A 27,761-nucleotide genomic window follows, 5' to 3' on the forward strand; every position below is an offset into this window, starting at 1 on the left:
GAGTCTAAAAATATCATCTGTTGAGCTTCATGTTGGGTGCACAGTCCCCTTGATGAATCCTAATGATGATGAGAAGAACACGATGAAAGACTGCGATCAAACTCATCTGGAATCCAGACATAAAGAAAAAACACTTTTATTAAACCTTCACAAAGTATTGTATTTAAACGCCTTTAAGACTGGATTATAAGTGATATTAGCCATCAGCAGACAGGAGTCCAATCTATAATACAACCATTTGATGCCATGATATGAAACTGCACACTGTGATGAACCGTTCAGTCATTAAAAAGTCATATAAATGTACTTCCTCCGATCCCACAGGAGCAGTTACTCCTCACCCACGGATCACTTTCTGTGCTGACACACCTTTCAACAAATCACCCAATAAAAGCAGATTAAATCCCGACGTAATGACCTCCTGTCTCTTCAAGGAAATATCAGTCTCTCTCTCCCTGTAACCTGCCGTCTCTCTTCTTCGTCTTTTACTCTTTGTGTGGCTTGATTCCCACTTGGCGGTACATTCAGTAATTATATCCAGCGAGCTTAATTGAGGTTAAGGTCCTTCTTCTTCTTATGTGCTGGATTTCATTCTTATTTTCAGATATTGCAATAACACAACTCAACAACAACAGAGACGATGTTTCTCTTTTAAGGCCTAAATTTCCTTTGAAGTGGAAACAGAGCTGTTTAAGTCATGCGTGTAGTATGAGTTTGTTAAGAGGGATAATGGGTGTCCTGTGCCCCATGTGCGGAGGCGATCGTCCTCCAAGCGGGTCGCCTGTGGTCGACTCTCTGCTCTCCGTATGTCATTCCATACTTTCTCATCCGTTTCTCCGACTCTACTCACTGTCCTGTCTCTGAGTACAGGCACAAAAAAGGAGATGTTAGTCTGTACATCTGTGCGCCACATTAGCCCACACTGAAATATCTCAGTGACTATTGGACCGCCCTTTATGAAATGTTGTGTGGATGTTGATGGTCCACACACACAGAAGAAGAAGAAAGCTGCTTAAGTTGGGGATTGCCTCTCTGTGCATGTTCTGTTTGCTCTCGCTGGAAGGATTGTCTTGAAAACTGCTGATGATCTTTTTTTTTTTATCCCCTCACTATTGACGAGTACCTCCTACTGTACAACCCAACTTCAAAACATCCAAACTATCCCTTCAATGTAGCTCCATCACAACACAATCAAAGTCAGCTTCAGGTCAAAATCTCTACTGAGTAGTTCAGTGGTTCTCAACTGGTCGGGTCTCAGGACCCACCAACTACTCCTTTATGAAAAATGGCGACACAAATTTCTCACATTTCTCAATCAATCCGTTTTATTAACGAAGAGATAGATGGTGCAGTTTGGACCTCGGACGGTATAAAGCGCGACAGAACAAAGAAACTGAATGAGACAAACACGTTTTTTCTTCCAGGCAAACATTTCCTGACCCACTGAGAACAGCTCCGCAACCCACTTTTAGGTGTAGAGCACTGGTGTAGTTCATACCAAATGTTAGCATGCTAACATGTGAAGCTAAAGACAAAGAGCCTTATAAAATCGATGCCGAACACAAGTTCACTCCAGTTGTTTCCTGAAGTTAATACTTAGCTCAAATGTCCGTTCTCTGATGTGGAATGGAAAGGAAGAGGAACGTTTGGCAAGAGCCAGAGAGGACACTGACACCATTATATCAGAAGTTAAAAACTTCCAGTTCATAACTAACAGTAAGTCTATAATTTCATCTGGAAACGTTGAGTTACTGATCAACTCCTGACTCACTTTCCAACAGTTCAGTGTTGCCACTTATTCTCCAGGAGCGTCCCTCTTCATTCTCCTGAGTGATTTATTCACCTTGTAGCAGGTGCAGGGGCACCACAGATGTCTCCCCCCTCCCCCTGAACCTGCAGGTGTAATCTTTTTCAACGTGACTTGGCTTGCCTGTGTTTCTACCAAATGATCTCCAGAGCAGCGTGCCAGTGTGTCAGGAACAGCTCCATAAATGAAATAATCCCTCGGGGCTGCAGCGACTATATGAAAATGTAGTCTTCTTTATTAGATCGTCTTTCTCGGTTTCTAACAATGCTATTTAGAGCGCCGCGGTAACGGGACAGACGTGGAGGATTAATGCGCCGAGCTGGCAGTCAGGAGAGCGCTGCTCTACATGAGCCGTTCTTGTTGGCTCACAAACGCAATCAGAAGCACAAAGATAGACACGGATCAATGACTCAGAGTATGTTCAGTTTGATCCTCTACCAGTCGCTGTGCGTCTGGGAGCAGTCATGTGTCCTGGCTCCCTGAGCTACATACTGATAAAACGACCAGATACAATTGTTGCTTGTCAAGTAAGACGTGGGACGGATTTTCTTTGACTTTGACTTTTGATGCTTTGGATTCATGACTGGAATATTTTACTGGCTGTAGGGTCTGAAATATCCTCTTCTATGCTTTACAAAAAACCCTTATGAAAATGTCATTCTTAAGCCTGGTAACCCTGGTAACCCTGGTGGACCCTTTTCACACCACCAAATAAAAAGACCAGAACTACCAAGTTATTGTCAGACTAAAAAGAATTGTCTCTAATGTATCTGTGCCACAGATCTATAGCGCTATAGTCACTTCATGGAGCCATGCATTGGGTAGGATGAATTCATTCACATAGCTTTACAATCAAAGGTATGTTGTAGTGATGCTCACCAGACTCAGAAAATATAGACCCAAATAATGAAAGAATAATTCACTCCTGTGATCGCTCCTTCAGGAAACTAAACTAAAAGGAGATTTTGGCACATTTGTTTTGGGCGCTACTAGGGCTGGGCGATATGGACCAAAACTCATATCTCGATATTGTTTAGCTGAATGGCGATACTCGATATATATCAATTCTATTAACAGTGAAAACACATGGAAAAATAAACTACCTGTTTGTGAATTTAAAAAGTAATATTATAAAATAAAAATGTTCCTTAAATACAATAAAAGAGAGAGAGAGGAGGAGCAGGGTTAAGAGGGACAGACAGTCAGTCATCATCAGTGAGATGAGAAAAATAAAATAACATTATTTTAATGCAACATAAACTATATCCATATTAACAATATTGTCTTACCCTATATCTTGTTTGAAAATATATCGATATATCTTAAAAACTCAATATCTTCCCCAGCCCTAGGCGCTACCCACTCATTTAGCTGTGTTGCTCATTGCACAAATTCACAATCCTTAAAAGTTAAACCTCGTTATAAAGGTGACTAATCAGACTTTCCAACAATATATAATGCAACACCAGTTAGTATTATTAACGGGGCAAAAAATAATTGACTGAAATAACTTTTTTCTGAGGAGTTTATTTAGCTTCTTTTTAAAAAAAAATGAATTAAACTTCAGATTTGTGATCAGACATGCTTTCTTTGTGATCGGAACACCAAAGAGAGAGGAGGGAAAACATCTCAGAAGGTTTGGAGAGAAAGGTCACCGCTTTGTTGGGTTTTGGACTTTTCAAGGGAATTATTTGAATTCATTTTGAAGAGTAAAAAATTTTTGTATACGCCTGTCTGATTGAACAGTTGATCATTTCAGTAACTTTCTTCATCAAGACCTTTTGGAAAGTCTGTTTTATTTACTCTGATCAATTTCACAAGTGCTGTGATGTTTTAAAGAGAAACGTGTCAGTGTTGTTGTGCATGTGATGCTGGTTTGGACCTGAGCCTCAGACGTGCAGTCCAGATGTGACACTGTTTGTTTGTTTGTTTGTTTGTTTGTCTGTTCATGTTTTTGGCTGCTTGTGAATATGCATCGTACTTTTTTTACAAGCTTGTGTTCTCTTGTATTTAACAGCCTGCTGAAAAGACTGCTATGTAATCATTTGAATGCAACATGCTGGTTGTTCGCTCTGCAAGTCTCGTTGACTTACGACTTCTGGTTCATTATTTTGTATAAACTGCAAAGAATTGATAAGAAGTGAAAGGAGGTCGATGTCTGGACACTTGTCTGTGTGTGCGTCTGTGTGTGTGTGTTTGTGCTTGAGTGTGTCATCCAGCGGTGGAATGAGGTTTTTTATTGGCAAACACATCACATGTCCTGCTCCTTATAAATGCTTGGAAGCGTTTTGCAGCCACGCCGGGGGAGTTCACAGAGTGTTTACAAATGGCACACTAGGCCCCTCCCCCCCCCCCTCCTCCACATCATGCATTTAGCACACTCTGAGATTGAGCACGAGTGCATTATGTTATCCTCAAGTGGCGTTTTTCACGTCACTGTCACACTCGCCGTAAAAATCGATGCTCCCTCGCCGCTCTGCGTTCACATTTAGCTCGTGATTAGTCAGGGGGAAAAAAAAGATTAATTGGCTTGTTTGTTCCTAGAAAGCTTTAAAAAAAAAAAAGAAAAAAAAAGAAGGGGGGGTTGATGTAGGATAGGTTGATATTCCCTGGACGCAGCCCCCGTTGCTGCGGTGATGTAATGATGCCCCGGTCCCCCCCCCCCCCCCCCCCTCCCCTGGCGATTGACTGAGACGTTAATGATCGGGGCCGTACAGCAAAGCACCTGAGCTTTTTGTGTTGTTGTGATACATTACATCATGGCCGAGGGCAGGAGAGGTGATGTCATTCCGGGTCTCCAGCCTCCCTGCCCCCTCTCCTCCGCCTCCTCCTCGTCCCACTCAGCCCCCCCCCCCCCCCACCCCACCCCGCCCCCCGCTACTTTGACTGGAGCAGCTCCAACACCAGCGAGTAGTACTGTGCTGCTTTCTAGGCATTGTCTGAGGCAGAGGCAGAGCAGGCGGGCTGTGATAACAAAAAGCTTCAACTGACCACAAAAAAAACCAAAACATCATTTTGTCAGATCCTTTATTAGCTGTATGAGAAACTTTTGCATTTTTTGTGTGCACTCAATTTAGAGGGATGAGACTCAGATAGAACATTAAGATCTAATTATATAAATGTAAATAAAACAGAGCAGCAGCTAAAGCCTTTTTACATTTATTATTTTCTTATTATTTGATATTGTTCATTAAGAGGAAGAAGATATCTGGTTTTGTAAAACGACAGAATACAAACCCATGTATTGAAATATTTTGATAAACAGGCTCTGTCAGTCTTCAGAATGGTTGTTTTTCTTCCCCGTCAATCATCTAAGCGCTGAAACTACAGATTAGTCTTTCATTTTTTCTTGATATTCAACATATTGCATTTTTAAAGCGTTTTGTTGTACTGCGCTAAAAACAGTTTCCATTTATTATTTCCCAAAACATCAAAGTAGCAAGGAAATGAAATAGGATGGAAGCAAATGATTGACAGGTCAAAATGCATGAGAGAATGACAAGTGACAAATCTAGAAAAATAAAAGTTCAATTCTGCTTTTTTGAGATGACACCTCTCTTCCTCTGCTGTAGATAAAGTGTTGATAATGGCGGCTCTGTGTGAAGCCCCTTTGTGTCGTGGTTTGTGATCTGAATGGCTGATTGTCTTTATGAACTGTATCAGCTCCGTTGTTTATTCTCTATGTTGGCCTTTAAGCTGCCATTGTTCCCTCAGACGTGTTTTTGTCATTTAAAGCCAGTCGTCATATCTCTGTCTGTCAGGAGACCTTCATATATGCATCCAATATCCTGAGTCTCTGGAGGCAAGAGCCTGAACACACACACACACACACACACATTTCCCCTCTTGCCCTCGCTCTCAGAAAGCTGTGTGTGTGTGTGTGTGTGTGTGTGTGTGTGTGTGTGTGTGTGTGTGTGTGTGTGTTCGTTGGTGACGCTGCTGCTTATTGTAGTACAGCTGAGTGAAGGTGAAGTGGCAGTCTATTGCCACTTTTACACACACACACACACACACACACACACACACACACACACACACACACACACACACACACACACACACAGTACACCCCCCCTCCCTTCATCTCGCCGTGTCTCGCTGCTTCTGTCGCCACAGCAACTGAAAGCCCTGGAGGGTGTGTAGGGGGGCTGGGTGGGGGTGTGGAGGGGGGGGGGGCGGGGGCGGGCTGGTGCTCTCCCAGTTGCTATTCCAGCTGAGTGACAGTGACACAGTGACATCACTGCTGCCATTTTTTCCTACTCCTCTTTCTCCTCTCTAAAAAACCACAATGCTCCTCTCTCTCTCTCTCTCTCTCTCTCTCTCTCTCTCTTTTTTTTTTGCTCCTTTTCTAAAAAAAAAAAAAAAAAAAAAACAGATGCTCCTCTTTCTCTCCGCCCGTGCATCTTTTACTCTCACTTTCTCAAGAGGAAGTGCTGCTGTCTCCGTTTTCTGTCTTCCCCGCCCAGGAAATCGCTTTCCTCCACTCGGTTACCATGCCAACCGGCTCCAGCCCTCTCGGTCTTGTGCTGAAGTGAGCGTGATAATGGCATTACTCCCACTGTGCTCCTCTCCTCCCCTGCATCCCTCCATCCATCTATACCTGTCTATCCATCCATCTACCCTTTTGGTTTATTCTTCCTCCAACCTTTCCTGTCATCTCTTCATCCTCACTTTCATTTTCTCATCCACCCTCCTCCTCTTCTTTTCTGCGCTGGGGGGGGGGGGGGGGTGTTGTTGTAAACCCCCCGTCCAGAGGAGCACAGCCACAGTGGCTCTGCTCCTACAACATCGCTGTCTGGCAGGGAGGAGGTCTTAACCCCCCCCAACCCCCCAACAACCCCCACCTCCTCCAGCACCGCCACCATCCCCCTCCCCTCCTCCACCCCCTGACACACATCCCCCCCCCCCCCCCCCCCCCTGCTCCCGTTACAAACAAACCGCTGGCTTTAACGTACAGTAGTGTCTCGGTGGAGGCTGCAGGCGTCTCGGTCTTCAAATAACGTAATGGTGCGTAAAGGCGGTGTGTAGCTTTGCTTTGGGCAGAGGGAGGGGAGATAGACAGACAGAGAGAGAGAGAGCTGGAGAGGAGAGGAGAGGCGGAGGGAACAAACGTGAGTGAAAGTGTTGTCAGCCATTTTTCTCATCTTTTTTTTTTTGTTGCTGCTGCTTTATTATCGGCGCTCCGGCTGGAGATGTGATTGTCAATCGAAGCTGGCTCGTCTTAGCTTGGATAAAAAAAAAAGGAATATATTTCCCCCTCTCCTCCTCCTCCTCCTTCTCTTCCTCTGTGGGCTTAACATATTTCTGCGGGGAGGCAGGAATACACGCAGGAAGCTGGTGTTGGTTTGGAGAGTCTAATCAGGCCAAGAAACAGCGGATACTCCCCAAAACTGTCAAGCCGCCGCCGCCGCCAGCTGAGGGAGGGGAGAGAGGAGGAGAGGAGGGCGGCTCGGCGGCTCGGATGGAGATGGGGGTCCGTGCCATGGCGTAGAGCAAGGTCCGAGGGATGTTAGGATTTTGAACCCGGTGAACATATTTTCATTATGAAACCATTAGCAGCATCAGACAGCAATGGAGTCCCGAGCCAGCAAGATAAAACCCCGGTAAGTAGCCTCATCGACGTGCAGCGTTTTCTCTTTTTTTTTTTTCACCCACCCCCCTCCCTCCCTCTTTTTTTATGACCCATAGATATGATTACCGTCCGTGTGTAATGGATGTGCATCGGATTTCTATCGAGCCCCCCCCCCCTTATAAGATGAATGAACGCAGCAGGGCCAGGTCCAAGGACAAGACAGAAAACCCCCCAAAACGAGCTCCACCAGAGGCTGCTTATCGCCCCGGTGGAGCCTCCGATGTGTGTCAGTGTGTTGTACTAGATCACGGCCGCCATGTGCTCGCTGTCAGTCGCGACACTCACAACCTTTGAGACTCAGACGGAATAATGCGTTGATAAAATATCATAATTAATGTTATTAGATCTTCAAAAAAAAGAAAGCCCAAGGTCAATATGTGTACTTTAAATGACTGTAGAGATGTAATAGTGATTGTCTCTTAAAGGCACACACACACACACACACACACACACACACACACACACACACATCCAGCGGTGCAGATGTTGTGTGTGTTTTACGACTTGACGGCTCTGCCCTCATTATGTTTTTACGACACACTTAAGTGGCAATATTTGATTGTAGGTCCATAAGATGTGCCCATGTAATTAACTTCACCAGGTGTCATTTGCAGAAGAGGAAAACAATGTGTACAAGCAGTAAAATCAGGGTTGGTTGGACAGGAGGTGATGTCATGTGCAGAGATAAATTCAGTTACCCCCCACCTTTTAACCTCTACCAGATGTTACAGCCGCAGTAGCGTGTCATTATTAGTTGCAGAAAATGGCTTGAAGGTGATATTTTTTGGCGTTTTGTAGCTCAAGATGAACACCAGCTGTAGTAGGGCTGGGAAATATATGGAGTTTTTAAGATATATCGATATATTTTCAAACAAGATATAGGGTAAGACAATATCGTTAATATGGATATAGTTTAAGTTGCATTAAAATAACGTTCTCGAGGTGCCAGGTCACCTTTTTCTCATCTCACTGATGATGACTGACTGTCTGTCCCTCTTAACCCTACTCCTCCTCTCTCTCTCTTTTATTGTATTTAAGGAACATTTTTATTTTATAATATTACTTTTTAAATTCACAAACAGGTAGTTTATTTTTCCATGTGTTTTCACTGTTAATAAAATACATACTGATATATATCGAGTATCGCCATTCAGCTAAACAATATTGAGATATGAGTTTTGGTCCATATCGTCCAGCCCTAAGCTGGAGTACTAGTCTGACTCCTCCGGTGTAGATTTTGCTGGTGGTGCTGTCCGTGGTGCTGGAGGCAGCCTGCGTGCAGCTCGTGCAGACACTCTCGAGGCCCGAGCTGATCTGCACTTGAACGGTGAACGGATTGATCGTCTGTCAGCGCCGCTGGTATCACTCACACAGCGGGACCACACACACACACACATGGAGAGGCAGGGCTGTACATCACTCTGATGGACATTTCTTGGATCGCAGAGCACATATGCCAAATGAAAAAAATCCCCTTAATATTCCTATAATAGTCATAGACGTGTCATTGTTGATGAAATATGAACATCCACCTCCACTCACCGTGTGTGCAGCTTCTCTCAGGGATGCTTTATGGCATGAAGAGGTCTCACACATATCGAACGTTTCACATATAAAACTACATAATTGCACTTTAAGTATTCACTCTAAGGAATGCTTTGTTAGTTTGCAACACCTCTGCATTTATATGTGAAATATGCAGCCAAAGGAAACCCTCCAGTGTGGATAACAGTGTTTCCTTTTATCACTCTGTGATTTAAAGGGGTGATAAGACTACACACAGTTTAGTGCTCAATTGTAGGCTATTTGAGGTTCAAAATACCCACTATCACTTTCAGCATTTACTAATATGATGCACATCGACTGCAGTATATATGAGACATGCTGCCATTTGAGTAAAGCTTTTTTTATCAACTATGTATCTCTCAAAACTTACCCTCTAAAAATGTACCGTTGTTACTTTTTGAAAAGGAAAAGGCAAAGCTTGATACACGCTGTCAAGTAGCACACATCATTAAAACTCATTCATTTGTTGTTGGCAGGATGGTTAAGTTTCCACCGCCAAAAATATGATTGAAACATATGCACCTCCAGTTAGACGAAGAACAAGCCAAGAGCCAGAAAGTTAACACAACTGGCAATTATGTAAAACACAGACAAACATGAATGCAATAATCAGCGTTTGGCTCGTTGTGTAATGTGCTATCTTTCAGCATGTGGAAGTTATTTACATATTACAAACCTCGGAAGAATGGATATAATTATTCTATTGTTTCTTTTTTTGGTCTTTAGATGAGTACGTTCACATACCATGTCTCTTTCTGGTTTCATTTTCGACCCTCCTTGGCCCTCCATTTGGTTTTTATGTTTTCTTATGTTTTTAGCATACAAATTGAGCCTTGTGTAAATATTAATTAAGCCCAGCAGGAAACCCACCTCAGGTAGAGTCAATAACAGCCAGTTGATCTTATTACAGTAATGACATCATCACTGTGGTATAGGCCCATGGCCATTCACTGCTATATGTGAAATTCCCTAATTACTCATCTTTCCTCTGGAGAGGCCGGGATTTCCATTCTTATAGCGGCACTTTATCTTTACAGCAACAAGGCACATGTTGACTTACAGACCTCACGGTACAATTCATCTGGATTTATTGGGTTGTTATGGACGTTTATGGCTTTATCTTTTGGCGATAGCTTGGCCATGAATGAAGCGTCCTTATCTTAGGACATTTTATGGGGAAAAAATGATTTAGCCTTGCTGGGCTTGGATAATAAATCAGATCGGAATTGTAACTGGGGACTAAGCACCAGTATACCACACATATAGAAACGGCTTACCCTGCCTCTGTTATCCTTGAACTTTTACCATTCTTAAGACAGAAGATGAGCTTACTTTATACCTAAAATAACACCAGGAACAACAATGTTTGTGACAGCAGGGTAAGGGGACAGTTAGTCCTCATCGTAACCAGTCACATCCTCACTTTTTTTTATACTTTATTTTTCATTTTTGTTTTACAAGAAACACAGAACAAGTGAGGACTAGGGCAAGACAGAATGAATAAATCAAATACAAGAATGCAAAAGGCACAGGTACAGTACATAATGAATGGTACATTCTAATGAAACAAGATATATTTAGGAGTCTTTATCTTTGTATAAATCCTGTTTTCTCCAATATTCTTATCCCTTCTCCTTTTGAAGTCGCAGGACAAAAGTCATTTTTTTCCATAAAGCTGATGGAATTCACAATGTTCCTCAAGAGTCTCATGGTCGGAGGGTTCCTCTGAAGCCAACATTTAGTAATCGCTTTTTTAACTTGCCACCATAAGAATCTTTTAAAAGGTATATGTCCTTTTTTACCAAGACCATCAGGAGTTTTTCTGAGGTAGAGGGATGCACATCCTCACTTTTAACTGCTGGCTCATGTGGCACAGACTGGTGAAACTGTTACCAGGGAGGGGAAACCCCAGAGACTATATAAGGCCCATTTAATCGGACACCCTTCTGAGAGGGTTTTTAATCTCTTGATCCGCCGTGCTCTGGAAAGAGAGAGGCTGCCACCATGGACAAGGGGGGAAACTCTGGGATGTTCTTACTGTCTCTTAGCCTTCAACATAGGCAGCTCTCCATTTATTTATTTTTACCAAGTAGAAAAAGTTAAAACATTAAAAGTGTTTGTAAAAGTGATGCAGCTTTAGGCTCTGCAAAACCAACATTTTTTTATTAAATTGAAGACCAAGTTTTATTTGTTTTTTTTTAGGACTTTGTAATGCTATGCTCATTATTGATGGTTGCATTTCTGCACTTGGCCACCCATACATCCGGTTTAGAAGAATGGATTCACCTTCTGCACACACAAGGCTGTATATTAGATTGATAGGCAGCCAGCGCTTCCGCACAGGGGCTTCCACCCAGCAATCTAGGTCATTAGGTCTACAATGTAATTCAAAGGAGCGCCACATCTGCTCGCATGTAAGGCAGAACCGGGTGTTGTGGCTCGAGCATTAAAGCGATGCATAATCCTCCTGTGACAGCTGATTGTTAGTGTTTTTGAGCTTGAGGTTCTGCAGGGATCGCATCATTCATTCGCAGCAGAGAGCTAGGAGCGGAGGGTTGCAGAGAGGCGTTTTATCAGGTAGGAGAATAATCACAATTTCATGCTTTATTATCACCGACAGACTATTGGATGCTCGCACAGCTTCTGCAAAAATCGATCTGGGGTTAACGATGCGTCGCACATGTATTGGCGGGTCTTTACGCAACTGATTGGAAAAAAACGTAATGAGTGTGTGTCGGTATTGTTGTCCTGCCGTCCATCTTGGCCCAGTAGCTCGCATGCCATCGGTCCAGAGAGGTCAATGGACCACATGCTTATAGACTGAATGGAGCCTGGCTTATTGACCAACAGACGGATGACCCAAATGATTGGAGAGAAAGGATTAAGTGTTTATTATCCTCTCCCTTTATCCCTCGTTCCCGCCCACCCTTTATCTCTCTGTCTCTTTCCGGGGGGGAGGGGCTTGTAGTGTATTTGAGCTTTCTAGCTGGTTGAGGAAACCAGTTGCGACTTTATTATTATTGACATGTAGACCACTAGGCCATATCGACGACTCCACATGACCGGACTTGTACTCTTAGTAATGAGAATACTCAATTAATTCTGCCTCTGTGCACTTCCATTCATTATATATATTGAACTCGATGCAGAGGTGAGCTTTGATCCCAACATGGCAGGATTGTTTTAATCCTCACTATTATTTTTATATGCTCAAAGTTAAGGGCAGGTTGATCGTTTCTGACTTCTCACTGGTCATCCCCAAGCCCATTTATAGTTTCTCATAAGAGCACAATTTACAGCCTCATTCTGCATCAACATATACAACTACTAGAGCCAATTACAAGTCACATACTAAGCAATATATCTGAATTCATGTGCAATAGATTCCCTACTTACTCTAGAATGAACATGTACTAAATGGAGGGTGATTCTTGTTTGGTTACCTCGTAGTTGGAGAATATATCCATGCAGAGAAAGTCATTAGAAAGTGCTCTTAATGACACTATGAGGCATGCTTATAAGCAACTATTTGGCATTAAGTATATTGGCATTAATTGAAGTGTAACCCATATTTCTTTAAAGGCTTTGCACAAACATATACTCTCAATTTATAGAACAAATTAAACAGCTTGGAACCGTGGTTTTCAGAAACTGTTGCCTATGTGAAGCAGACTCTTAGCCTTTGATGAATGCACATTTCTTTATTGAAAATGTACAGCAGCAGGGCTGTGACTCAAAATAAACCACAGCGTTGGTGTTCTTTATAAACGGAGGGACACGTAACCCAGGGCAACGGAGAAGCTCATTCAGGCTGTATGGAGCTTAGGGCAACACGGATATTTCTGGTTTGTTTGATCAGTTAATTGGTTTTGGTCTTGGAGTTGTTGACCGTAGCTAATAGTAAAGACGGAGTATCGTCCTTTATTGATAGTGTTTATGACATTAGACATTTATATTTTGAGCTTATGTTATTATTCGTGCCTCACTGCGATCTAGTCGTGCCAATTTTCTGGCTGCAAACCAAATTTTCCTTCAGGTTAACATCAAAGTTGAATCCACTACGCTCTCACTACAGATGTCCTGTAATAAAAATAAATGGCCGCAGTGGTAGCTCCAACATAACTACATAACTTCACTTCTGAGGTTTGCATTACATCAGAGTGATTTACTGCACTATAATCCCTTTTGGTCCCAGAAGTCATGAGAAGGAAATGTGATGAGGCTTTATCTCTGCGCAGCTACAACCAGACAAAGAGATTCGTCAAGCTAACACAATAACGTCCGGGCTGGTAATAATGATATCGAGGAAGTCAGCTGGAGGCGGTCAGAGTGAGATGAGGGGATGGGAAATAACAGCCTGGGGGGTGGGGGGTGGGGGGTTAGAGACTGGACCCTCCGGTGGACCATTTTAGTTAGTGCAGTCATCCAGATAATTAAACGTGATGGCAATCTTTGACATAGTGCGGTCACACATCACACCTCAGTGCCACCAGAGCTCTAATGTCTCGCTCTCACTCTCTGTCACTGACACATAATGGAGCTTTTTCAATAGATATACGTCCTATTTTTCTTCCAATTTTCACCCAACAAACCGTCCAGAAAGGTCTCTGAATGTCTCGCCATGCCTTCTGCTAAATCACTTCATCACCACATCACTTTCAAGCTCTCCATTGTGGCTCCGTCTCAAAGGGGCAGATCATGAATATTGAGAAGAATTTTAGTCAAAAGTAGTCTCCAATATTCCACGGCGATAACGCTGGCAACCGAAAAAGAAAAACACTTTTGGTGCCTTTTCCAAAACTCTTTAATTAAGCGTTAAAGCAGATGAGCGCTTCAAAAGCCGCGACGACGACGAGCGTTTCTCTTAGAGCACGTTCAAGAGCAGATGACGACTCAAATCCATTTAATTGCAAATGAACTTCCTCAAAATGTGTTGCTATCCAATCTATTCCAGTTGTCATCCAAGTGGGACTTCACAGTCTCGTGGCTGTTGAGGCAGATTTCCAAAAAAAAAAAAAAATCATCCGAGGCAGCGTGGTTGTTTACAGCGCAAAGCGACACCCGGTGCTTCAGAGACCCTTTTACCACCTCGAGGAGGAGAAGAGCTAAAAGCACCGTTCAAGTGGCTGCACGTCCAGTGTCACACCTACAGCAGGATTTACACCGGGACAAACATGCGTCTCTTTTCCCTTTCAATTTCACACTCTGACCTTTTCCTGACATGTTGCGAAGCTGGGTTAAAAGTTTTAAACTTTTCAAACCACTGTACATAATATATAATTCAACATCATGTCCCCTCTCCACATCAACATCTGAAACCATTCAACTCCTAAACTCCCTCTGTAGATGTTTACATCCAGCTCTAGTAGCACAAGACGAATGAGGTCACCTCATTAAATCAGCCATATTTGACATTTTGGTGTAAAAAATGTTTTATTAATGACGATCCTCCACCGCCAGAAATGGAGGTTGGAAGCGGCTCAGAGCGACCTCCCCGCTGAGTATCAAATATATAGTGGTAAATAAAACATCTGGCTATAAAATATTCACGCGTATAGACCCTGTGAACCAATGTACGCTGTTTGATGACTTTTATAATTCACCCCTCTGGCGTTCCAGTTAGAAATAATAAGGTACAATTCAAATGAATCCTTATACTTTTAAAACGATATTTCAAATGTCAGGGGGAAACAGTTTTATTTGATTGACATCTACAGATGGTAAATTAACGACATGTTGATACATTTGATGTAAAGGGAACTGAAAGTGTTGATGCCTGATACAGAACTGAAAAGGAGTGTGCACTAACGTGAGTTAAATGATCGTTTGATACAGCAATTATGTTCTCAGTTTAGAAATAACTTCACCCTAATAACTAAAGATTCTACAATTCACTCAGCAGACGCTTTTATCCAAAGCGACGTACATCAGAGAGTAAGAACAACACAAGGAAGGATCTAGAAAAAAGGGAACAATGTCAGTAAGAGCAAACGATCAGCTTTGAGTCTGATTGGACACACAGGTGCTGACAGGAAGTGACCAGAGGCAAAGCACAACATTGAGGGCAGTTCTTGAGAGCTCTAATCAGTATAGAAACCATCTTATAAGTCGTCGTTATCAAACAAAAACCATCGTCATTACCATCATCATCATCAATAATATGGAGACCATCATCATTAAGTTAGTAGGTATTCATGAAAGAGCTGGGTCTTTAGCTTTTTCTTAAAGGTGCAGAGGGACTCTGCAGATCACATGGAGTATAGATAACTATATAGATGTGGCTCAGGTGGTAGAGTCGGTCGTCTCTCAACTGGAAGGTCGGGGGTTCGATCTCCAGCTCCTGCAGCCACATGTCCGATGTGAGGCAATACACTTAACCCCAAGTTGCTCCCGCTGCTTTGTTGGCGGTGTATGAATGGGATTAGTTACTTCTACGTCTCAATATCAGCCTCTACCATCAGTGTGTGAGCGTGTAGGTGTGACCTGCGGTGTAAAAGAGCTTTGAGTATTCAGAAGACTAGAAAATAAATATACAAGCTCAAGTCCATTTACAATAAAATAAAACTAAAAATAACTGCTATTAGTCTGTTTTATGTCAGAAAGAAAGCCTGGAAATGATGTCCGACATTTGTACTTCATACTGGAACATTAATCGATAGTGAAGTGTCCGAGTAACCGATCACCTTCAGCTTTACTTCAGTACATACATCACATCAGTTTGTTCAGATAAACTCTCAAACTGTGGCTGTACCAACTCCCGTACTTGTTTTCATTTTATTCACCCGTCAGCAGGGGGGTTTCCTGATGCATTTTACATTTCGGGGTCATCTCCGTAGAGAAGTGGGTCGGCTCATTTACGATAAGTTTTAATTACAGCGGGGGCTTCCTGCTACTTTATACAGCATGAATTACTCAGAGGGGTTCCCCCCCCCTCCCCCCTCCCCCCTCCATTACTGCCTGGTGTTCATTTAGGTTATTCGAGTTGCCTGCTTTAATTAGGGAGTTTCCTTAATGTATGCACGGCTTCCTGTTGGTTTTTCTTCGCTCATAAAAAGGAAGTTCGAGTTCACACAGCAGCTAACTGCTAATATCAGAAGCTGTTTCAGTGTCGGAAATGTGGAACCGAAGATTTACATTTTCAATATGTCGCAGTAACGTCATCAGTTACAGACTTTGAGGGTCATTTCAGCTGTCGAAATGTGTCCCGACTTTTTGATAACGGACACATTAGAGGAACAGCAGAGACAAAGAGACATTTTTATTTAGTCCTTGATTGAACCAAAATGTAAATTTCTGCCTTTCTCTCGCTTTGATAAGAATATTTTACAAGAAAAGTTGAGCAGTTATTGACATATTTGTTTGTCCTGTTAGCATTGCTTTATCCTCGCTGTTCACGAGGGGAACATTGTGTGTGAGGTTTTTTTTTTTTGGGGGGGGGGGGGGGGGGGGGGGGGGGGGTACTTATTAAAATTAAAAATGCAAATATTTTTTGTATTTTTTTGTACAAAACAAATGATGAAGAAGACGTTCGGTTCAGTCCGTCATCAAGGATTACTGTGTTTCACTATTAAAGATAGAATAAATAGGAGCGCTGGTAGCATAGTGGTTAGAGCGAGTGCCCCGTGTATGGAGGTTGTAGTCCTCCAAGCGGGGGGCCTGGGTTCGATTCCGACCTGTCGCTCCTTTTCCACATGCCATTCCCAACTCTCTCTCTCTCCCTGTGATTTCTGACTCTAGCCTCTAAAAGCGTAAAAAGCCCCAAAATAAACCTTCAAGAAAAAGAACAAAATGAAGCCGGCGTAGAGAAGAAGCTCTCCTTCCACTTTATTTGTTTGTAGTCACATTGGAGAATGAAATGCCGCTAAGTGTGTTCCCATACGGCGTTGCAGTCAGCATGATTGTCAGCGTGAGTGACCAGTGGTGGCGGCTGAGCTGGCTGATACTGACCATCTGTGTGTATGTTGTGTGTGTGTTTGTGTGTGTGTGTGTGTGTGTGTATGTGCAGCTCCCCGCAGACTTCAGCAGACTTCACCTGGCCGACGGCTTGCACCCACAGGTGACCCACGTCTCCTCCAGCCACTCAGGATGTAGTATCACCAGCGACTCTGGAAGCAGCAGCCTGTCAGACATTTACCAGGTAAGGACGCCCCCCATCCCCCCCCTCCAAATTGGTAGAGGACCCCTATCCTGGACTCCCCCTGGATAGTTCAACTAGATGAGTCTTAGATTCTCATTATAGATCCAACCTCCACTCAACTAGCAAGAGTTGACGACATTAGCTCATGTTTTTGACATTTGGGAAATTTGCTTTTTACATTCTTCTGCAGATTAAACATGAATATCTTTGCCATTCTTATTTTCTTTTCCTGTATTTTAATTTACCTGAATTACCTGCGAAGTGCTTTATCTATCAAATGTATACTTTTTAAGTCTGTAGAGTACATTTGAAGCCATTAGTTAGCTTATCTGAGCTTAGCTTAGCTTAGCTTAGCTTAGCCTGGAGACCGGAATAGATTTTTTTTCCGGCTTTGGTTTTTGTACCGATTACACAAACAGGATATAACATATTTATCAGCTTTGTTAATTATAGCAGGTGCTGGTAGGATAGTTTTTTTTACCTCTTAAACAGCATTTGTGCTAAGCTAACTAGCCGCTGACTCTAGCTAGCTTCATATTTGTCAGCTATAGACATGAGTGGTATCAATCTACTCGTCAGGCTTTCTGGAATTAAGCAACGTTTAAAAGCATATCTCCTGAGACGTCAAACTATTCCTTTTGGGGGAAAAAATGTCTTCATCTCTTGGATCCTTCCCTCTTTGAGTAACGACCAAATCTAGAAGCAGAGTTGTAACCCAGTTGAATGATTCAGGGTTAACTCTGACAACGGGATGTGTTCATGTCAGCTTACGTTCTCGGTTTGCCTGACATGAAATGTTAAGTAACATAAGTATAAAATAAACTGTAAGCTAATGTTTCTAACCCACTTCAATCATCATGATGATAAATCAGACGAGAGCGTTGAACTGAAGCCCGGCTCGTATCATTCAAAGTCTGAGACTCTCTGCCTCGTGGAATGACAAATATACGTCTGGGGAAAGCAGGTTAGTCTCATTAGGTAGGAGCAGAAAATCTGGCAAAGAAAAAACCCCTGGCACACAAAAAGTCTAAAAGACCCACTAATAGGACACTGTCACTGCTCAGCGGGGGAGGGGGGGGGGGAGCAGACAGGCGGGTGGCTGCGAGCAGGTGGTCCAGCATACTTCCTGACTCCAGCTCGGTGTCTCATCACCTCAAAGCTGAAGTGAAGGACTCCCAGGGAGCTGTGGCGTACAGTCTGGTGTGATAAAAGGTGTTAAGAACAGGTTTTTTATTTTTTATACTTAAATATTACATAGAGCGGCAGCAGACTTTAACAGAATCCTTTGAGTGTGACTAAGATACTAAATAAGTAACCCTGACGAAAGAATGAGAGACTGAGGAATAGGAAAACCTCACCTCACCTCCCAGAGGTAAATAAAACACAATTCAGCTCAACAGAACACACACACACACACACACACACACACACACAATCCCGTGACTGTGGACGTGCCCCAAACCCTGTAACTAATCCGCTTAACACAGAGCACCCACCCTATTGGCTCCTAATACTGCCACCTGCTGTGTGCCCATTTGTGTGTGTGTGCGTGTTTGTTTATAAGTGTGACTGTGCTCAGAGGGCTTCAGTCTGAGTGGCTGTGTTGACTACAGACTTCTTCTTCTTCTTCTTCTTCTTCTTCTTCTTCTTCTTCTTCCGTGTTTGTGGGTGATGGAGCATTAAATCAAACCGTTTGAATACAGCTTTTTTTAAATCGCTGCTGCTAGGCCTGTTTGAGTGTGTGTGTGTTATCGTAGAGAGACGTGTGTGTGTGTGTGTCTGTACATGTTTGGCCTCGCTGTGCCTGGCTGGGGCAGGTTGAACAGGCTCTAACTGTCCCCAGTCACTGATCCTGGTCTTAAAGCCATCTGCTAGCAGCTCTCTCTCTCTCTCTCTCTCTCTCTCTCTCTCTCTCTCTCTCTCTCTCTCTCTCTCTCTCTCTCTCGCTCTCTCTCTCTGTGTCTCTGAAACTCACTGCTCTGTTTTCTCCTCCCTCTTTTTTTTTTTGGATTCTCTACCTTCACAGCTTTTAATCTACCTGCAGTGCGGCTGCTCTGTCTCTGGGTGTTAACGTCTGCTCGTTCGTCTCATCTTGTTTTGTCTCTCTGTGTAATTATTCTCCTCTCTTTACTCCAGTGTTTAAACTTGTGATCTGAAGTGTGAAAGCTGGTTCCTCATTGCACTTCACTCTAAAATCCTGTGTGATTGCCGTCCAAATTTGGGCGTGACAGTCGACTAAAAGTTTGAATCTTAAACGCCAGTGATTCGCTGGTTTGATTGCCCTGAAGTAGAGCTTGTCCTGATTACTGTCTTCTATCAGAGTAGACTTTATATTCTGGGGTTTTGGACTGAATGTTGGATGAAGTAACATTTTAAGGGGGTCTCTTTGTTATTTTCAGCTCCTGGTGCATAAAAAAAGAATACATGGGTAAATCACCAGGTTAATCAATCAAACAAATAGTGATCATCTGTAAGTGCAGCCATGTTTGGTTTCAATCACAGTTCAGTTCTCAGGATTGAAAGCAGAAGCTTCAGTGTTTCCTGATCAGAATCAATTAAAACTAAGGGCTGGGAATAATTGGGTGTCTCCAATTCGATTCAGAATTGATTTTCGATTCAAAACAATTTATGGATTCATGGATTCAAAGTCTATTTTTGATTTAGTCCATACTTCAGGATCTACTCCAGTCATCTGTGAGACTGGCTGAATTTCTTGCTGCTATATTTGGCATTCTACTGAGTTAAAGAGCTAGCATTAGCACTTAGCAGGGAGTGACTGATTAGCCCCAAAACAAAAGTTAAAATCGATTTTTGGAAGATATGAAACAATTTTAAATCTTAGAAGAGAAGAATCCCTATTTTTACATGAATCGATTTTTTTCCCCTCTAATGAAAACATTCCAGTTTAAAGGTTGTCACATTCAAAGGAAGTCTTTGGGTTGTGATTGGCTCATTAAAATGTGTTTTCTAGTTTTTATTTGATTAAAATGAAGAGACCAGATGAATGATGCAGTATTTTACAGAAAAGCAATATCAACAATGCCAACAATGATGAAGTTGTTAAACAAAGAAGATGTGTTTAATCTGTATTCTTTATCAACCAGTCTACATTCATGATAGAACTTCTTTACCTTTTTGGTCCATGTACACGCTTTTCCAAAAAGGTTCAGAATGACAGCCTGTTGTCCCCCTCACCACCCTGCAGGACTCTCCAAACTCTTTGTTTTCTGCAACATTACTTCCTGATGGTTTGCTGAAGTTGCTCCCTGCAGGATTTTTAGAATTAATAATGTGGCGTTTTAGAGCACTAGCAATCTCTGTTGTCTCACTCGGGGAGTTCTTGAATAAAATAATCAGCGGAGGTCTGGGTCTTCTTCTTTACACACGGGACCACAGCATTCATTTACATCAGAGTGTAAATGAATATTACACTGAGAGGTGGTGAGCAGAGAGAGGTGAACATTTCTGATGGTAGGAGTTTAATCCCTGCTCCCCCCCCCCCCTCCCCCGCTGCTCAAATCTCCTCAGCCCACTTTGGTCTCTTCACTTGATGCTCCCCTCGCTCATCACTGTCACGTCACGATCAACATGGCGCTCTGTTTTGTTTGAATTAATCATGAAATCGGTCCTTCAGAAGGCCTTTGAAAGCATTGATCCAAGAATAGCCCTGATGAAATATTCACAGCAGCCGACCCGCCCACTGACTCTGGATGCTTTCTGCACATTTATTGATGTTTGATGCACAGATGACACGGGGAAAAAAAGACACCGTGCAAGAATATAAAAGCACACGGGCAAGTTTTTTTAAATATATAAATACAGCGTGCTAGAGGCGAGGATTCAACATGTTTTTCTGAATGTGGCATGCTGAGCGTGTCAACAAATCAAGTCACAATAAGAGGGAATATGCATTTTGCTGGTTTATAGTTGTGACATAATTCATCTGCTGCAGGAAAAACAAGTGTGGTGATCTTGTCTTGTGTGTCCTCTGTCCATCTGTGGAAACAAGGCGATGAATATGCAAGCATCGTGCTTTTAGGACAAAGAGTTCTCGGGGAGCGCTGTTCAAATCTGTGGTCGCGGTTCGTTCTGTTCATGTTTCAGATTCAGAGAAATGTTTTGTTTTTTTACATCCTTCTAGATCGTTTTTATGTTGAGGTACGATATTCTCAAACGCTCTTACTTAACACTTCTTTTACTCAATCTGTCAAAGGTCCTCACACACATAACGCCCAGATCATCAGCCCCGCCCACCGGGGCGTGTGCACCCTGTGATGCCCAAATGGCCACTCAGACACCGGCCTGAATCATTAATGAGCCGCCTTTCTGCACATGGCGTTTTGAGGAGAAATGACACAGGGCTTTCTGTTAGAGAGACCTGGCACAGGGACTCTGAGCCGCCTTGAAAAATTAAAAGCAGAGAGCGACAGTCTTGAAAGGTGAAGATGCGTCTGGCTCTGGGATTTTGCGGACACTTTGCAAAGGGAGCCCTTTCTTCTCTTTCTTATAAGAAGCTCGAGGTTGGGCACCATATTGAGGTAAGAAGGAAGGTTTTTTTTTCCTCGTTGGAGCAGAAGCAGCGATGATGCTTTTGTAGTCCTGCTTTTCTCCCGACTGCTTTGGTTTCATCTGTGAGAAGGTTTCATGTTGCGTGTGTAAAAAATCATGCGATATGGCTTCCTCTGTCATTTGCGGAAACATTTTTCTTTTGATGATAGCAGAGAGGAGGACCACAGAAGTATCACTCCTTCACAAGTAATTGCATTACTTTCACCGCTGATCTCCCGTTCATTTTCCTCAGCTCCACACATATTTCATCTTGTGCTTTCAAAGAAGCGGATCTCGCTGCGAGGCAAGCCACTGAAGTTTTTTTCTGAGGGGGAGAGGAGAGGGAAAAGTTGGGGAGTTAATTAGCTTGTTACTATGCACAGCAGCCTGTTTGGTATGCAGCGTTGACGCCTGTCTCTCTCATACTGTACTCAGAAACCTCTAATCTATTTGATGAAATGGGTCAAATCTGCACAACAGATTTTTTTACAGAAGCTCTTTTGTTATTTTTTTGCGTTTGGTTGGAGTTGCATTGTTGTGCAGCTGATGTTTGTCGTGTCAAATGATTTCAGAAGCGTGCTCGTGTGGCCCCCCCTCCTCTGTATCCTCATTAAACTTGATTTCAACACTCGCTGTTTACAAATGACTTCACTCCGTCTGAGTTTTGACAGTTTGGTCGCTGGCTTGTTAATCCCCTACTAACATTTGATTGGCTTCTCAGGCATGTAGAAATCCACAGTTCTGCAGCAGCATGCGGTGGCTCTGTCTTGATGATCTGGTCTCTTCTTTGACTCATTAGACGTTGATGGACACTTGGCTGTACTGTAGTTTACCAGCTGCTGGTGTTGCACAGAGACACAGAATCCCTCATTCTGTTTTGCATTTTAAACATCAGATTTACTGATTCTTGTCTCCTCTGTTCTTGCTCTTCTTTAGGCCACAGAAAACGAACCAGGCGACATGGACCTGAGTGGCCTGCCAGAGACCGCCGTCGACTCGGAGGAGGACGACGATGAGGAGGACATCGAGCGAGCGTCGGATCCCCTCATGAGCCGGGACATCGTGCGGGACTGTCTGGAGAAAGACCCCATGGACCGAACAGACGATGACATCGGTGAGCGCTCAACAAGACGAGATTATTGTGTTTTTAGTTTACATTACAATGCAGATTATGACCCGCACTAGGACTACGTTTTTTTGATGCCTAGCAGTATTTAATAAAAAAATGTAAATGTACTTTTTGTGCATACCTGAGTGTGGCACCTTTACAAGACGTGTTTGGAGGAGGCATTTCCTCAGACATCAGTGAGAAGCACAGGCAGCGTTACTCCAGGTAGAGACAGTATTTTTGTCCCTGTTGAGAATAATACAGCGTTCTATAAAAGCCACACCCCTTTCTTATTTTAATATCAAATACATTTACATTCTCTTCTTTCTTTTTTTTTCTCTCCTGCTCTTATTAAAGATGTAGACGTTTGAGTCATTCTTAAGGCTTTAAGTATCAAATCCCTCAAAGGTCTGACTCAACTCCAATGATAACGATCGGCATGCTTTAATATAAATAAAGCACACAGTGTCGGCTCCTAGCTACAGATGTGGACTTGGGGGGGGAGGATTGAGGCTCTGGATGCAGAGAATGAGTGCCAGTCTTTCTCCCCCTCCCCCCCTATCTGCTGATTCCCCCCCGCGGCGCACCCCTCCCTCCGCCGGCAGGCTTTTTCTAGGTCACTCCGGCACATCCTCTCGCCTCACCTCTCCCTGCACATTAAACTTTCAGTGCTTCCGCAGCTTCACACACGATGATGCTGTTGCCATGCCAAGCACAGGTCAGTCAGTTCGCCAGACTATTGCCAGGAGGAGAGAGCTGGTGGTATATGGGGGGGTGGGGGGGTAGAGGGGGGTGCATGTCTAAGGGCCCTGTAACATACATTATGCAGGATTAAAGCCGTTCACCCGAAGAACAAAAAGTGTGCGTCCTGTTTGTGCACAGTCCTTTAGGAAATATTCCTTTGAAATGTTTGAGACCACCCCAGCAGTTTTTAATACTTTTTACTTTTAAAAACCATGAACAAAAAATTTAATAAAGCCACATGTGCTGCCCAGGTAGCTCAGCGTGATCCTCAGAACCTCGCTGTGACAGTTTTTTAACGAGAAGAATTTCTACTGAGAATAAAAATGTACCCACACATGTTGTTCACATGGAGGTCTCATCATGAGGAGGAAGAGTTAACGGGGTCTCTGGATAGGAAGGCTGCAGGCAGAGCTGAAGGGATTCATTGATTTAAAAACTTAACCCATTCACTGACAGTTAATTGAAACTATTAGCATCTTAACAACACATTACCTGTGTGTAAGTTAGTCAAACATTAGATGAGGACTCGCTGCTCGTCTTTAGCTGATGATAGTCAACTGAACGTCTTAAGGTTATGAATAGTTGGTTGGATGAAATCAGTATTTCTGCATCAGGAGGCAGAGCAGGTTCTCATCTTAGTGTTTCTAATTGTCCCTGAGAGGTTAAACAATCGGTTCATAAATGTGCATGAGCCAGAAAGTATAGATGTAAGCGGGTAGGTAGGCAAGAAAATGAGGAGATCTTAAAATGTAAAGTGCACGATCAAAAGACAATAAAGGTCTATTTCTATTATTATATTAGTATGAGTACTTTTGTACTTCCCCTTTAATTTGTAGACAGCGCTCTAAATGTGATTTCTGCCTTGGCGTCTGCGTTGAACTCACCCTGAGGTTCGTCGAGCAAAGTGTCAGCAATTATTCTCGGCTCGCCTTGAACATTTATATCAATGGAATTGATAGTTGGCTTTATGTTCTCCAGATAACGATTTCTCTGTTTGGCTGTGATGATCCGTTGTGATGCTTCAGCCTGCAGCTCGTGCACGCCCGGTTGCCAACGAGGCTGCACTGTCCTCTCTCTCTCTCTCTCTCTCGCTCTCTCTCTCTCTCTCTCTCTCCTCTGGGTGTCAAGACTCTGTTTTCTAATCCTCCTCCTCTTCCTCTTCTTGTGTCTTTCTCCCTCTTTCCCTCTCGCAGAGCAATTACTGGAGTTCATGCATCAGCTGCCAGCATTCGCCAACATGACCATGTCAGTGAGGAGGGAACTCTGCGCCGTCATGGTCTTCGCCGTGGTGGAACGGGCCGGCACCATCGTCCTCAACGATGGAGAGGAGGTGTGTGTGTCGACTGCATAAACAATCACACATAAAGCCCATGTCTTGTGACTCTTGTCTTTAAATGTATTCATGTTAGTGTGTGAGTCTCAACCTCCGTTTCACCCCTTCACACCAACGACTCTTTCTTCTTCCATTTGATGTTTTTTTTTCTGCTCTATTAAGTCTGAATGGTGGACCGCCCTTATCACCGGGCCTCTCCTGCAGCCCTCAGGCAGCTAAAGCAAAGCATCACTTATTCCCTCTCTCTCTCTCTCTCTCTCTCTCTCTCTCTATCTGCTGAAGACACGACATGAGTTTCAATGAAGACAATTTGGCTGTAATGCACCCGAACAATAAAGAGCAGGGTTTGCCTGTGAGGGCCGGGTCACTTCAGTAAATGTCCGCTCATTGAAAATTCAGGCTTCATTTGGCACATTGTTGCTGCTGGAGGAAACAAAACAAAAAGTCTGCTTTTCTTTCAAAACATTTTTTGACTTATCTCGCAGTATAAAATATTTATTCAACATGTAGTGTAGCAATACTTAAAGGCTTTATGTGATTTTTTGATCCAGCAGATGTCGCCCTTGAGCACCAGCATGAAACCAAAACAACTCACGCTGCATTGTTGTGTTAGCATGCTAATGCTAGCAATCTTTATTATGCTCGTATCTTCACACTGCATGTAAATTTACCTGAAATGAGCGTGATCTAGAAACACAGTTAAGCAGTGAGTACAGTATGTTATTCTTCTTTTCTCTAGTCCCTCAATTAAACAACTTTTATACACGAGGGGAGGAGTCAGCCGTCCGTCCAGGCGATGTAAACAAAGTGAAGATAGGACTCTGAAAACTCTGAAAACATCACAGACAGTGGGACTCGGGTGTTACACCCATTGTAGACAGTCATGACTCACAGAGTTATTTTCAGAGGATATACTTGATTAAATTATATTTAAGAGTGAAAAATCACATAGAAAGACTTTAAAGTGTGTTGTGACTTCACATCCTAGTCGTCTCTGTTGTTGCTGTTTCCCTCTGAGGATGCTTTAATCCCATCTGTTAGTGCAGCGAGTCCCCGTGTAGTAACTACATATGCTTCTTTTTTTTTGGATGAATAACTTTGACTCATTAGGGGACACCAGCTGTTGGGAATAACATAAGACTGAACTTGAATGTGATCTACAAAGTTATTTTTTGTGGTAGTCTTGTTTTCTTTTGCGTTCTTTGTTTCTCCTTCTAACATTTAAAAAAATTGTCTTTTCAACTCCAGCTGGACTCGTGGTCGGTGATCCTGAACGGCTCGGTGGAGGTGACGTACCCCGACAGCCGGACGGAGATCCTGTGCATGGGGAACAGTTTTGGGGTGTCACCCACCATGGAGAAGGAATACATGAAGGGCGTCATGAAGACCAAGGTGGACGACTGCCAGGTAGGATATTTTACCACCTAGACGTCCATGTGGCAGCATCTTCAGGTTAGGATTAAACGGTCCATTTCACCTTCATCTCAGCGTGAAAAAGCAAAGTAACCCGTATATGTGAGGGTATTAAATCCCACTGTGACCCTTCCCATGCAGACGGGATTTGCACTCAAATAGGCCAGCTCAGGAAAGATCACATTGTTTTTGCGTCATGTCTTTTAATGCGAGCAAAATACTAAACAGGGAAAGTAAAGACCCAGATTTTTAGGCCTTTAATCATCAGGAGCTGAGCGTCTGGATGAGAAAATGTTTTTGCTCCTAATTAGTGAAAGCCCCCTCTTTCATAATGCATCAGTGGAGATTCTAGTTTAGCGTCTTTGCAGTTTCTTTTAAGACTGGTGTTAACAGTCGTGTTTTCCCTCTGCTGATTTTCAAGTTCAGTGGTGAAATAAGTTCCCTGAGTGTCTGTCGAGTGTTCCTCTAACTGTTGTGCTCTCCTGTCTGCTCCAGTTTGTGTGTATAGCCCAGCAGGACTACTGCTGCATCCTCAACCAGGTGGAGAAGAACATGCAGAAGGTGGAGGAGGAGGGAGAGATTGTGATGGTGAAGGAGCACCGCGAGCTGGACCGCACGGGCACAAGGAAAGGACACATCGTCATCAAGGTCATTATTTTTAAAAACTTGGACCCAAAATCTACATAAAGAGGGGCCTCTGAAGAGACATGTTTGTAATATGATTGTACGCTAGTCTGTCCTAGAATTGAATATGGAGCTTAGTCTGTCAAATGTTTGTATCTTTGTATGTCTTTAATTCTTATTTTGTAAATGGAGCTGCTGTGATGATGAGGAAAATAAAGTCCTATCAACCAATCAGTCGTTTCCATTCAAGACATTTAGCTACAGATCTCTAAAAATAAACATTCATGTTGCACTAAAAAACTGTCTGGTTTCAAACCTCAGGGCACATCGGAGCGTCTCACCATGCACCTCGTGGAGGAGCACTCGGTGGTGGATCCCACCTACATCGAGGACTTCCTGTTGACCTACAGGACCTTCCTCTCCAGCCCCATGGTCGTGGGCAAGAAGCTCCTGGAGTGGTTCCACGACCCGAGTCTCAGGGACAAAGTACGGGAGTAGAATCACTGCACGCCTGCATGAACTGATGAAACACAACAATGTATAATCAGATTGAATCTAAGGCTGTCACGATACCAGGATTATAAACTTTGATACAATACTAGGAAGGATATCGATACCTGTTTCACGACCACAGCAATCAAAATACAACTCCTAGATACACATTATCGGCTGATTTCAGGTGACACTGTCTTAATTGCACCAATACTTTGGCAACAATTCGGTATGAAAATGTGACCAATGTATTTTTGCAATTTAGACTCTGTCAGCTCCTCTATTCTGTGTCTTTTGTAAGATGCATAAACATTATTTTAACCTCAAAAGCACTAGTGAATGGACTTTGCTCACGGC

At 43.1% G+C, this 27,761-nt stretch overlaps 1 protein-coding gene across 16 annotated transcripts in view; it reads left to right on the forward strand.

The window, feature by feature from the left end:
• rapgef2b (Rap guanine nucleotide exchange factor 2b) overlaps positions 1–27,761 on the forward strand; it is a 132,658-nt gene that overhangs the window by 82,366 nt on the left and 22,531 nt on the right. For 10 of the 16 annotated variants that reach the window (XR_009674620.1, XR_009674622.1, XR_009674624.1 and 7 more), the window contains 6 exons: positions 17,011–17,142; positions 22,627–22,804; positions 24,736–24,872; positions 26,124–26,282; positions 26,784–26,936; positions 27,234–27,398. Coding sequence is in view for 2 of the 16 variants with exons in the window: in XM_061047588.1 (XP_060903571.1) it covers positions 17,011–17,142; positions 22,627–22,804; positions 24,736–24,872; positions 26,124–26,282; positions 26,784–26,936; positions 27,234–27,398 (924 nt within the window). In the remaining 14 variants the exon portion in view is untranslated. Of the gene's footprint in view, positions 1–6,730; positions 7,411–17,010; positions 17,143–21,497; positions 21,681–22,626; positions 22,805–24,735; positions 24,873–26,123; positions 26,283–26,783; positions 26,937–27,233; positions 27,399–27,761 lie in introns of those variants that run through there. The other 6 variants (XR_009674627.1, XR_009674628.1, XR_009674630.1 and 3 more) reach the window with 5 other exon arrangements.

Source organism: Labrus mixtus, chromosome 10 (assembly GCF_963584025.1).
Source record: "Labrus mixtus chromosome 10, fLabMix1.1, whole genome shotgun sequence".
In the NCBI taxonomy this organism is placed as follows: Eukaryota; Metazoa; Chordata; class Actinopteri; order Labriformes; family Labridae; genus Labrus; species Labrus mixtus.